This window comes from Vigna radiata, chromosome 5 (assembly GCF_000741045.1).
Source record: "Vigna radiata var. radiata cultivar VC1973A chromosome 5, Vradiata_ver6, whole genome shotgun sequence".
Lineage (NCBI taxonomy): Eukaryota > Viridiplantae > Streptophyta > Magnoliopsida > Fabales > Fabaceae > Vigna > Vigna radiata.
In genome coordinates, this window is record NC_028355.1 from 33,212,961 (window position 1) to 33,225,262 (window position 12,302).

Below are 12,302 nucleotides of genomic sequence, written 5' to 3' on the forward strand. Positions count from 1 at the left end.
AAAATCAACAACTTGTTTTCATACATTATTAGTTAGTAGTAATATCATACAAGTTTGTGATGTGAAATCAAAAGTGAAAAGAACTTATATTTTTATTTTAAAGCAACTTTTTTTATATCTTTTAACAACTGTTATTTTTTAACAACCAATGTGATAAAAAAAATAGTTAACTTCGTCTTTATTTTTTATTATTCTTCTACTATATTTTTAAAATATGTTAATTTTGATATAATAAAATGTTTTAAAAAATTAATATATTAGAATCATTACATATTTAAATATATGGAAATAACACCAAAGAGAAAATTCCCAAAAATCTCAATATTTTAATAAATTAGTCTTGAATTTTCTGTTGAAAAATATTTTATTTTTTAAAAAAAGTATTACACTATGTATGCTTGTTCGAAAGAAAAGAAAAGAAAAAGGTATTAACGGTATATTTTGTGCATGTTTCATGCAACTTAACAAAAGAATAATATTATTGATGAAAAGATAATATGATGTATTAAACAATTATAGTGATCTGAAAATTATAATGAAAAATAATAATAGTAAATTCTTTCTACATTATTTTATACTTAAAATGATGACAGATGGTGATAAACTTAAATGACTTTGATGATGGTGATAATAATAATAATAATAATAATAATAATAATAATAATAATAATAATAATAATAATAATAATAATAATAATAATAACATAAAAATATCTGTAACATGGTTGGTTTCAAAATTTAGGATGAAAGACATAAGATGCAGGAAATAGTTAAATAAAAATTACAGAAAAAGAGGATGATAATGATGTTAGAAAATCATCCATTTAAACGATGACTCTTTCCTCTAAAAGCAACTCCATTACTCTGAGTCTGCTGCTGATGTGAGGAAGCAGAAGCACTTCCTTCAGTTTGCTCTGCAGTGTCTCTTGCTGCTGTTCTTTGAGTGCCACCAAGACGATGACCTCTTCCTTTAAATACAATTCCAGCAGAAGGATCAGATTGCACAGGAGAATTTATCTGTCTACCCTCTCCCCAATATGCTACTATTCTGTGACTGATATCATACATAATTAAGAATCTCAACATTGCACCAAACTTTACACTATGATATGCATAAAAAATTGAAAGCTGATAAGATAAAAGGATACACCCAAAGAGGGGTTTTGAATTTGAAGTTTCCTCCAGCAAGAGGATGAAGCACTGTTAAGAAGTAATATATGTGTCCTGCAAGCATACCTAAGATGTCTGGTTTTATAGGATTTCCAAATATTAAATCCAGAGCAAGCAAAGCCCATGGAAGGTAAAATCCCTGCATATATAAAAAAACATTATCAATGGTTAAAGTATACTAATTCTAAAAAAAACATTAACTAAACCTTAAACGACAAATTTTTTATGTGATGATGATATTATGAAACATAGAAGAATGGAAGTTGATAGTACCTTCAATGATACGACACCATAGATGTTGATTCGTGCATTTGGAAACTCGCGGCTCCAAACATAGGCGATCATGAAAACTAACGAAACTCCCAAGAATGGAAACCGGAAATATGGCACTGCTGAAATCACCTGAGAGGATGAAAAACATATCTAAATCTTGTTTGTGATCAACAGTGGCAAAATCAAGAGATGAAAACAGTAACACAGATATACCAGAAGAGAGAGTGCACCAAATATGAACATCCAAACATAATCTGCAGTTCTCTTGTCAAAGGGTCCTCTTTCCAATGAAACACCATACTTTGCTCTGCATACATTCAAACAGTAACAAAAACTCTATCATTCAAACCATCTTACACTGAAATGTAAAAAGTTGCATAATTATAGTAGCTTACATCATTATCAGACGAACAGCAAATGGAAGCGAAAATGGGCCAAGAAAGAAGAAATTTGTGATAAGCCTCCAAACCTATAAATATATAAGCAAATATGTCAAAGAAATTGGTGAAAAGTTTATCCAAATTACTCTTATTCTTCTTTACTAAGTGTTTATAGCTTAAAGTTCATTAACTAGCTTAATATCAAGAATGATCATGAATTGTATTTTCAAAATCCAATCTTTAGTCAATCTAGATTTCATAAATAGATTGGATCTATATTCTAGATCACTAAACTAGATCAAGATTTTTCTCAATCCAATTTGAAATGGACTATGATTGAATTCACCTTTTTAATTAAATTAAATCTATTAAGATATATTTAACTATTAAATCTACTACACATGAATTATGCCAACTTAACTTGAACTAGACCTAGGTCGATACACTTCATATCTACTCGGTTTGACTTAGGTTTGGAGTGCATTATCCCAATATCTAGCATAATTGACTTGAATCAATCAAGTTTAGATCAATTTGACATAATTTAGGTCTTTATTGACTTAATTTTACCTGAGTTTGAGTCAACTTGACTTGATTATGGATCCATGATTACTGGATTCTATCTTTGACAAAGATCAACTCATTTCAACATTCGATCCAAATCTAATTAAATGGATTAAACTTAAAGTAAAAAAAATATGGATCTAAGTTTAGGATAAATCCATTAGGTAGACTTAAAATAATGTAGATTTAGATTATTGTGAATTAGATTCACTTTTTGGATTTTTTATCCACAATACTTATTAAGGTTTAAGTGCTAGTAGATTATGAGAAGTATATCCCAGATATAACTCTGAAATGATTTCAAGGTCGTGCATAAACATCTAGAGTTTAACTTTTGTACAACATCACTTTAGAGATTTTTGCTCTGTCAAATATTCAGAAACTACTTTAGGTTTGACTTTTGAAGTAATTACTAGAGAAGTTAGCAAACATGTTTATATGACAAGAAGAGTATACAAAATCATGCACACTAACTAAAGTAAATTCAGATATCCTATAGCTGCAGATGAGAATTAAGAACAGTTTTTGGATTACAAAACCTGAAGGCGTTTAAACACTGCTCCATAATCAAGTGCTATGTTCCATGCATCATAGAGTTGCAGATAAAATGCAGAAGTGGTCATCAAACAGGCCACTCCATAGATCTTGCTCACAGGTGGTAGAGATCGATAGTATCTGAAACAGCAGAGGAACAATCTTAATCAATTACTGTTCATCATTCTCTCAGAAAAATACTTGGTACCGATATTGCTATTATAAGATACAACTAAGATAAAGAATTAAGCATGCTAAGATGAGATTTTAGCATGTGAATGATATATAGCACAATACAAAAGCATAGAAGTTGAGTTGACCATGCATATGTCATGTGAAATAAAATAAAATTCTATGTGTAGATTATGATCAGCTGCCCTTTTTAATTCTTCATGCTTGAGTTAGGAGAAAGAAAAATTGTGAGAGAGAGAGAGAGAGAGTACTCTGCTGGTGTAGACATGTTGAAGGAAATTGGTATTAGCAAAGCAAGAATTGAAGGTTAAGAAGAGTGAAGGAATTGAAAATTTCAAAGACTAGAGTGAGCATTAATTATAAAAGGTATTGTTAGGAAACAATGCTTTTGGAAGTATTCATCATTAAAGTCCCACACCGGTTGACACTCCAAAGTTGTTTTTGCCTAATTGTCTTCTCATGATTGACTTATTGACTTTGTCCATACTCTTTGACTATTTCCACCCCTCAATCTTCATCCTTTAGTTCGAAGAAGTTTCCTTTTTCATTTCTTTTCACTCTTTTCTTCATAAGATTGTTTTGGTGGTTAGTCTTAATTTCATCGCTACAACTAATTTTTGTTGTTGTAAAATGTAATTTATGTGTTCTCTTATATTGTTAATCTCTTAGGATCAAAACTCCACATATCTAGATTGTGTCAGTATTTTAATCAATTAAGCATATTTCTTAACCAATTAAAGTTGTGAAAAAAATTTAATTGATAAGGATAATAACATAATCGATTAAAATAAGACCGAAGCACACCAAACATTTGGTCTTTGTTTTAATCAATTAAGAGAAGAACCTAATCGATTAAAACAGTCGATAAACCTTAATTATACAAATAATATAATTGATTAAATATACCAGTTTTGTACCAAGGTTATATATATATATATATATATATATATATATATATATATATATATATATATATATNTGTGTGTGTGTGTGTGTGTGATTCTGATTTTGATCAAATTGAAACAAGAACACGTTTTGAGCTTTCTTAAAGCAATCTTGGAGGCATCAACCATTGCTTTGGAGAAATTCAAGGTCTCTAAGGATCCAAAGAAAAAAGAGTGATCAACCAAAAGACCTGCAATTTCTCTAATTATGAAATTTGTACTTGTGGTGAACCATGTTCTATATTCCTTGTGTTAGTCTTAACTAGGTAGGCAAGATTCCTAGAAAGTGTGTGTATAACTTCTTTAGGTTAGTATTTGTGTTTTTTAGTACGGTGAGAATACATTGAGTGAATCTTGTTTTCTTAACTTTCAAAGATTAGGGAATTCCCTCCAACTCAAATAACTGGAGAATGACTGGATATAGACTCGTTTTGAGCCGAACCAGTATAAATCTCATGTCGTTTTGCTTTATTTTTATCTATTTATTTCTTTGTTGGTTAAATGGTTTCTAGTTTAATAATTTCAAACAACTATAGGAACACCCTTTTAAGTGATATGATATCAATCTTTTCCGACAATATTATTTAACTTATTAAATATGTGTATCTCTTTCGTATCGTCATTCTAACATCATTGACAGATCTTTCAAGAAAAGATTTTGTCAATTCATATAATAGAGTAACACTACCTTCAACCAAAATCTTAAAATAAAACTCACCCGAATCTTTTATAATATCTTATTATTAATTTATGTATGAAGGACAATTTAATTGTGGACACTCCTAATGTCTTAGTTTCAATCATAATAAGGAGTGTCATAATCACAATATTAAGGATGATAGCTTATTCTTGCATCAAATAGAAAGCCTTAAATTGAGCTTATAATGTTTTGACATGCTTTATTATTAATCTATGAATTTGCTCTGTATCTAAGAGAATAAAGAACTTAAAATTTCACTTTCCATTCCTTCCCATTTCTCCACCCTATTGAAGTTATTTTCATCACATCACATAAACGAACTAAAAATCAGAAAGTAATTTACCTGAGTATTCATTTATTTCCTTTCATTGGTGCAGTTCTTCCCCTCCAAAACTTCATAAATGTTGCTGAGATACAACTTTCAAAAACAGAACACATAAGCATGAAGGAAAAACTGTGCAAACATCAGAAGAGTTGGAAAATTAAAATAAAAAAAAAATTGGACCATTTCTCGATTTGTGCGTGTCATCCTTGCGCAGGGGCCATGCTAATCTTCTCTGTATCGTTCCAATTTTATCGGATGTCCCCGAAGGGACAAACCCATGTCGAAGCCGCACACTTATAAACTACTAGCTACTACGTTATTCAGTCGATGCGGGACGTGTACTCGTTCTCTCTTACCTCACAGCCCTCCAATTTCACGGCCCTGTCTTGGTGAGTGAATAGTGAAAATTTCTCTGAGCAGAAGTTTTTTACATTAATTTTAGGGTCAAGAATCAATAATACTGAAAATATGTAGAAATTACCCTATTATACTACGAGGATGCTAAATGAGATTTATATAAGAGTGGGTAAATTATAAAAAAAAATAAAAAATCACGAGTTCTCATTTCCCCTTACAGATAATGATGAAAAGATTTAATCACATTTTACATTTCATGGGTTTTTATCATTAATTCTTTTTTTTTATATTTTGCAATTATGTTTTTTAATTCTTGCGCACTGGGGTACTGATTTCTTTTAGAAGGTAGTAATAAAATTATATTATTTTGTAATTTTAAAACTATTAAATCTTTAATAAATAATTAAAATGTATAAAACAATTTGTAGATTACTCCTGATTAATTTTCTCGGTTCGGATTATCCAACGTTGGTGTTCCTTTCATGTCCCAATTTCCTTAGATCTCTTGAACTGTGAAGTTACATTTCTGATTTTTCTCTATTTATCATAACATTCCAACGCAGGCATTTTCCTCTGATTTATCATTGTTCTTTGTGAGTCTGGTTTGTATTTTGAGATCAGATGGGGGACAGGACACAATCGCAGTACGTAAAGCTGAAGAAGGATCAAGTTCCTTTGGAAGATATCACGCCTGGTGAACTGAATCAGCCAATTGAGGTCCCTCAGGTTTGGATTCATACCCGCCTTTTTTTCTCGAATTCATTGAGGAGTTTTTCTGTTTTTCTTTTGTTTTGGATTCTGGGTTGTTGTCTGATTGTAGAATTGGCAATGGCATGGTCTTAAATTGCAGTGGCTGTCTTGATTTTGGGATGATCCTCAATATTTTGGGAAATTGTGGACAATGTGGGTTGATGTTGTTGCAATTGTGGTTGTGGACTCTCTAAAAACCTTTGTGGTGTGATGTGACCAAATTGTGGTAGCAAATTCTTATTTAAATATACTAACAGAGATATCATGAGAAAACCTTGTTAATGTTGGCTGGTGTAGTCGCAATTGTGATCACAGGGACCATAAAGCCTTGATTTTTTGGCTGATAATTTGCACTAGCAAAACTGTTTTATAAAATCTCCCAATATTCATGAGGAAACCTTGCTGAAGGGTTTTTAGGTGCAATATTAGTGTAGTTTTGCTTATTCATGAATCCTTGTCGTGTGAATGAAGAAAGCAGAAAGTGGTCTGTGTTGTGTGCGTTTGCATTTCTCGAGATGCAGAAGTGGAATGTGAAATTGGGCGGGGAGATCAGGTTGCAGATGCTTGATTGAAGATGTCATATAATCAGTTTACATTCTGTTCACACATAATGTTGTTATGTCGTGTGTGTTGGGAATGTGAATTCTGAAGTAAATTTGTGTATTGTTTGTCCTGAATCTGTGTTAGCGTGTTTTGAATCACTGGTTTGGAACTTTTACCCATTTGAAAATTAAATCAAGGCTCTAAGTAAAAGCCAAAATTGCTGTGTATATCATTATTGGAAATTTGGAGCCACTAATATCTAATTGATGTGCAATCTCAACTATCAGGTTGAACTTCTAAAATTTTTAGAATTCCAAACAGGGGTTAGTATTCCATTTGCATCTTATCATAGGGAGAAAGGCTGTGTTTAAAACCATGTGAAATTTGTTGAAACATTACAAGAGAAAACAAAAATGAAAATTTGAAAAGATTTTGCTTGCACTTTGTTTGGTGAGTTTTGATACAAGTTAGTGAATAGCTATTTGTTTATGGTTTTTAATTCTTTGCAGTTGGCTGTTCACAAGTGCATGGAATGTGGGCAGCCATTGCCTGAAAGCTATACACCTCCTGCTGATGAAGCATGGATGACTGGGATCTTTGGATGCGCTGAAGATAGGGAAAATTGTAAGTTAATGCATGACCAAGCTGTCAAATGTTATCTATATCGAACTAGTCAAATTGTTCTAATGAAACTAAAACTAATCCAGTGTCATATGATTCCTTTGAGCACTAATCAATCCTTATTATCAAAATTTCTTCGTATTTAATATGTTAAGTTGAGAGTGAACACGCCGAGCGCTAGAATTTGGAGGAGTTACTTAAATGGCTATATTAGAAGCATTCATAGTTGCAATGAGTAAGCAGAAAGTTGTGGTTGTTATGCTATTTAGCGTTCATTGCAGGTTTGACAGGACTGTTTTGTCCTTGTGTATTATTTGGGCGCAATGTAGAAAGCTTGCATGAAGAAACTCCTTGGACTGGACCATGCGTTTGTCATGCTATTTTCATCGAAGGTGGCATTGCTCTGGCAAGTGCAACCGCGATCTTTAATGGTTACATTGATCCAGGGACATCATTTCTCATTCTTGAAGGCTTGTTTTTTACCTGGTGGATGTGTGGCATTTACACTGGTCAGGTTCGGCAAAACTTACAGAAGAAGTATCACTTGAAGGTATGTGTTGAATGTCTTTTCCAACTGAACAAGAAAACATAAAAGATGGAATGGTATGTATCAGATGTTGATCTGCTGAGAGAATATTGCTTCTTCTTATTGCAGATTTGTAATGTAGAATTCATTAGATGCTGAAAACAAAAAACATGATGCCATAAGTCCTTTTTTACATGCATATTTTGAACAACATTGGTTCAAAGAGAAACACAGATGTGCTTGATGATGTGTAATCTATAGCAATGAAAACCTTATGAACACAATTTTAGTGTCAAATGTCAGCAATCTTCAACCAACCATGCTGTTTGGAAAACTATGTTTTCTTAATGATAGAATTCTGTATATAAAGTGCATTGTGATGCTTGTGTTACCTAGTAACATGTAGTTTGTGTTTTCTTAATAATTTAGTCTCCTTTTGCTTTTATGTTTTCCCCAGAGCATAAACACTGTTTTGGTTTTGATGTCTGCAGAACTCACCTTGTGATCCATGTTGTGTACACTGCTGCATGCACTGGTGTGCCTTGTGTCAAGAGCATAGGGAGATGAAGGGAAGGCTCTCTGAAAATGCTCTCTCAGGGACAACCATTGTAAGTGCTCCTCCCATTCAAGAGATGAAGTCTGGTGATAACAAGGATAATCCTGAAACCTCTTCTTCTTCTTCTGACAAGAACCATGACCATACTGGTTTGGAACTGCAAGTTGTATAGGGTTTTGGTGTTCACCATTTTTACATTTCTCATCTTCTTTCCCTACAAATTATGGCAACATTATAAGTACAAGGTAAGGTAGTTAAATGTTAAATTATTTATTACGGCATCAGAAAAAACAATATAATATTTACCTTACACATTAAATCCTAATGTTTGGTGTTATTTTCGGAGTGAGTCCTCTCAAATTCAATCAGAACATTGCAGGGTAGTTCGTGAGCTTGCATAATTAGACTACAAAGATCGAGTAAGATTAAGTAATTTGAAACAAAATTTCTTAATGAAAAATGATATTTTAACACTATTTTTTGACAATATTTTCACACTGTACACGTGTCAAAATATGGTTGGACGATTTCAAATTAAAAAAACAAACTTTAGATTTTCTCTTCCAAATATACTCCTGCTTCAACTTTTTTAATTTGAAATCGTCCAACCACATTTTGACACGTGTATAGTGTCAAAATGGTGTCAAAATATCATTTTCCTTTCTTAATCTAGAATATAGTTAAAAAGTGTTTACTTCAAGGAAAATGAAATTTTAACACCATTTTTTTAACACCATTTTGGCACTGCACACATGTCAAAATGTGATTGGACGATTTCAAATTAAAAAACAAACTTTAGTATTTTTCTTCCAAACATACTCCTGTCTCAACTTTTTTAATTTGAAATCGTCCAATCACATTTTGACACGTGTGCAGTGTCAAAATAGTGTCAAAAAATGATGTTAAAATATCATTTTCCTTACTTCAATGTTTTTTTATTAATTGCGTGTTTAACTTAATGAGATCCTTAAAGACAAATATGCATATTTTAACTCGAATGCGACCCCTAATTCATTAAGAAAATAATATAATATAATTATGTTTACACTGTATTTTAAAAAGTTCAATTGTTGTGAAATTTTATGTAATAAAATATACTGTCAATTATTTAAAAAGGTTGTTAGTATGATTTTGGAGACAACTGTGTTAGAAATTAAAATATTTTAGGCTTAATTATAGTTTTGATAATTACATTTTATAAAATTACAGTTTTGGTCTATCATTTTACAATTTTAGTCCCCCTTTTTTTTTAAGTATTTGTAATTTTGTTTGATTTGCTATTTTGAAAACATGGACGATTATTACATAATAAGTTTGAAAATAAAACTAATATATATATATATATATATATATATATATATATATATATAAAAGAACTAAGAAAATCTAGTGTGTTTAAAATAATGAGAAACATTGATAAAGAGGCTCAAAAGTATAATTATTTCTTTTACCTTCAATATATTTTGAATATTTTTATTTATTACTTTCCTTTTGACATTTTAATGAATTAAAATATGTACTTATTTAATTTTCAAGTTATCATATTAAACAATACTTAAATAGTCAACATTGAGCAAAACTGAACATTTTCAAAACTAAAAATAAAGCAAAGTTTACTATAAATTAAAAACTCATGAGTTTTTATCATTATAGTTTATCAACATTACTTCTAAGTATATCATTGGTTTTCATTAAAAAAAAAAAGTTATAGTATAGGCCAAGTTTTGTAATTAAAAAGTAAATACATAAAATGGAAAATAAAAATAAAAGTACAGGGAAAATAAAATATTGGTCCTTCTGTAGTGAGACATCAATAAGCAATGCCATGGATATAGTTTGTGGTATTGGACTCCATTGCTGTTTGAATAAGATGCACTCCAATGCTTTTCTCATTCTCCTGTAGTATGTGAAATCAATCAAAATCATTATTTACTTTCTTTAATTAATATAATCAAATAATAATTTAATAGCAGTAGTATAACAAACTTAATAAATAATAAATTTTAATTTTACAAAACTAAAGTTTAAGAAATTAAAAAAAAAAAAAGTGATTAGGAGGGTGAAAGGTTACCAATGAAGTAGAAATAATTGGAAGAAGGATGAGAAGTTCTTGTAAGTACTCTTCTTCCTCTTTTAAGGTTGTGGTTAGTTCTGTAATTTGATAAAGAATTCTTTCAACCTGCTGAAATGAATAACACAAGTTCTATAATTAATTATCTATTTTGTTTTTATTTCTTGAATAAAAATAAGGCAATGATAATGAAAGAAAAGAAAAAGGTATATATATATATATATATATACCTTTGTGTGGTATTTTGTGATCAATGGTTCCAAATTCTCCATTACTGTAATGGCTGAATTCAGTGCATCAGAAATGGATTCTGTGTCTACCTGTCGACAAAGAAAGAAAATATTAGTTGATATATCTAATTTTTTTACATTTATTTAATATTATTTTTAGTTATTTTTTATTTTTTATTTTGAAAAAATATAAAAATATATAAAATATATATTTTTATGACTATTTTATCTTGAAAATCAAATAGGAAAATCACTTTAGCTTCAATATTTCGACCAAAATTGTTCTAAATATTAGAAAATAATTAAAAACATAATTAAACATAATGAACATTACCTTAAGGTAGGTCAAAGGGATTATGTTGGAGAATGCTGACAATTTTCTTGTCAATTTGGCAACAGATTCTTGATTTCTTCTCTCTAATTGAGCCCATTCACTCAGAAGATACAGTTGTCCATTCAGAATTTTATAAAGCTTCATCACATCTTTCACCTTTCGCAGTTCAACTCTTTTTTCTGTTCTTATCTTTCTCAGTTTCACAATTCCAACCCATACTGCAAACAATTGTATCTGAAATAATATACAAAAATTTGTATTTTAAAACCATTAATCATTATATTTACATATATATATATAAAAGAAAATATGTTTTTAACAATTTTTTTACAATCGTCTACGTTATACATCGTTTAGTTTCTGATTGATCCGTTTTAAATATACAACTACTAATAAAATAGTAGCATAAATGCAGAAAGAACTTACCTCGACCATAGTCTTGACATTAGCCATGGAAACGTTTGCTCTGGCATTGATAAACCTCCATTGCAAAAGTCTATTATGCAAAACCCTAAACTGATGGTACTCTTCCTCTTGCACCGGTGACACTTTCTTTTGCTTGAAGTACTTCAAAACCTTATTAACACTGCCACCAACACCATTGTTAACACTAAATGATGTTTTAGTCTGTGGTTGAGGCCATATCGGAGATCCCAATGACCATCTTCCCGGCGAAAGCGCCCATGCCGAAGGAGATTTTACTGATGATGAGCTCCTCTTTGAAGCTCCAACGTTATTATTATTATTATTATCAGGGCTAACACCTCGTTGCAAGAACTTGCCAAAGCTGTCATCTTTATGTTTCTTGTCTTGAACCCTAGTATTTGTTTGCTTGTTGGATGTAGGTTTTAGGTTCATGTTGTTCCCTTCATTGTCGTTGGTTGTTCTTGTTCTTGATGTCGACTTCGAACGTTGTATACCAGTCATGGTGAATCTTTCACTAGAGCTGAACCTACCAGAACTTCTCTCCGGAGTAGTTGTAGCTGCGGCGGCAGAGCCATTGCCACTTCGACTCCGGACGAGCCGAGGTGATGGTGGCACCACCGTGAGGTGGTTCCGGCAAGAACAACTGTGGAAAGGTTTGTCCATTGATAGTGTATATGGTTTTGGTACGAATATCATTCAAAATATATATATATATACATACATACATACATACATATATATATATATATATATATATATATATATATATATGTATGTGTGTGTGTGTGATAGAATAGAGAGGTTAA

At 30.9% G+C, this 12,302-nt stretch overlaps 3 protein-coding genes across 5 annotated transcripts; 1 reads left to right on the top strand and 2 right to left on the bottom strand.

The window, feature by feature from the left end:
- Window positions 1–718: 718 nt before the first annotated feature.
- On the bottom strand, window positions 719–5,379 carry LOC106759820 (derlin-1.1). 2 transcript variants are annotated; one of them, XM_014643167.2, is made up of 8 exons: window positions 5,263–5,379; window positions 5,101–5,164; window positions 2,927–3,062; window positions 1,839–1,912; window positions 1,657–1,750; window positions 1,444–1,572; window positions 1,149–1,309; window positions 719–1,054 (listed from the first exon to the last, which is right to left on the bottom strand). In XM_014643167.2, the coding sequence occupies exons 3-8, from the start codon at window positions 3,008–3,010 to the stop codon at window positions 817–819; spliced, it is 780 nt and encodes a 259-aa protein (XP_014498653.1). In that variant the 5' UTR covers window positions 3,011–3,062; window positions 5,101–5,164; window positions 5,263–5,379; the 3' UTR covers window positions 719–816. The 2 variants fall into 2 exon arrangements, with proteins under 2 accessions (XP_014498653.1, XP_014498652.1); XM_014643166.2 differs by lacking the exons at window positions 5,101–5,164; window positions 5,263–5,379 and adding an exon at window positions 3,365–3,482.
- Window positions 5,369–8,773, top strand: LOC106759821 (cell number regulator 6). 2 transcript variants are annotated; one of them, XM_014643168.2, is made up of 5 exons: window positions 5,369–5,471; window positions 6,003–6,165; window positions 7,242–7,356; window positions 7,635–7,903; window positions 8,371–8,773. In XM_014643168.2, the coding sequence occupies exons 2-5, from the start codon at window positions 6,061–6,063 to the stop codon at window positions 8,605–8,607; spliced, it is 726 nt and encodes a 241-aa protein (XP_014498654.1). In that variant the 5' UTR covers window positions 5,369–5,471; window positions 6,003–6,060; the 3' UTR covers window positions 8,608–8,773. The 2 variants fall into 2 exon arrangements, with proteins under 2 accessions (XP_014498654.1, XP_022637253.1); XM_022781532.1 differs by lacking the exon at window positions 5,369–5,471 and adding an exon at window positions 5,877–5,906.
- A 1,472-nt stretch (window positions 8,774–10,245) lies between these two features.
- On the bottom strand, window positions 10,246–12,159 carry LOC106760638 (QWRF motif-containing protein 7). The gene is made up of 5 exons (XM_014644055.1): window positions 11,497–12,159; window positions 11,071–11,304; window positions 10,737–10,826; window positions 10,507–10,617; window positions 10,246–10,332 (listed from the first exon to the last, which is right to left on the bottom strand). The coding sequence occupies exons 1-5, from the start codon at window positions 12,157–12,159 to the stop codon at window positions 10,246–10,248; spliced, it is 1,185 nt and encodes a 394-aa protein (XP_014499541.1).
- Window positions 12,160–12,302: the final 143 nt, after the last annotated feature.

What these genes read in the sequence shown, in the direction of transcription:
- LOC106759820 (XM_014643166.2), bottom strand. An exon ending in CAGTGTTTAAACGCCTTCAG is followed by an intron (nt 1,913 to 2,926) that starts GTTTTGTAATCC and finishes ATATATTTATAG; the next exon opens with GTTTGGAGGCTTATCACAAA. An exon ending in GCTGTTCGTCTGATAATGAT is followed by an intron (nt 1,751 to 1,838) that starts GTAAGCTACTAT and finishes GAATGTATGCAG; the next exon opens with AGCAAAGTATGGTGTTTCAT.
- LOC106759821 (XM_014643168.2), top strand. Translation starts at nt 6,061, where the DNA reads ATGGGGGACAGGACACAATCGCAGTACGTAAAGCTGAAGAAGGATCAA. An exon ending in AGCCAATTGAGGTCCCTCAG is followed by an intron (nt 6,166 to 7,241) that starts GTTTGGATTCAT and finishes AATTCTTTGCAG; the next exon opens with TTGGCTGTTCACAAGTGCAT. An exon ending in AGAAGAAGTATCACTTGAAG is followed by an intron (nt 7,904 to 8,370) that starts GTATGTGTTGAA and finishes TGATGTCTGCAG; the next exon opens with AACTCACCTTGTGATCCATG.
- LOC106760638 (XM_014644055.1), bottom strand. Translation starts at nt 12,159, where the DNA reads ATGGACAAACCTTTCCACAGTTGTTCTTGCCGGAACCACCTCACGGTG. An exon ending in ATGTCAAGACTATGGTCGAG is followed by an intron (nt 11,305 to 11,496) that starts GTAAGTTCTTTC and finishes ATATTATTTCAG; the next exon opens with ATACAATTGTTTGCAGTATG. An exon ending in TCCCTTTGACCTACCTTAAG is followed by an intron (nt 10,827 to 11,070) that starts GTAATGTTCATT and finishes CTTTGTCGACAG; the next exon opens with GTAGACACAGAATCCATTTC.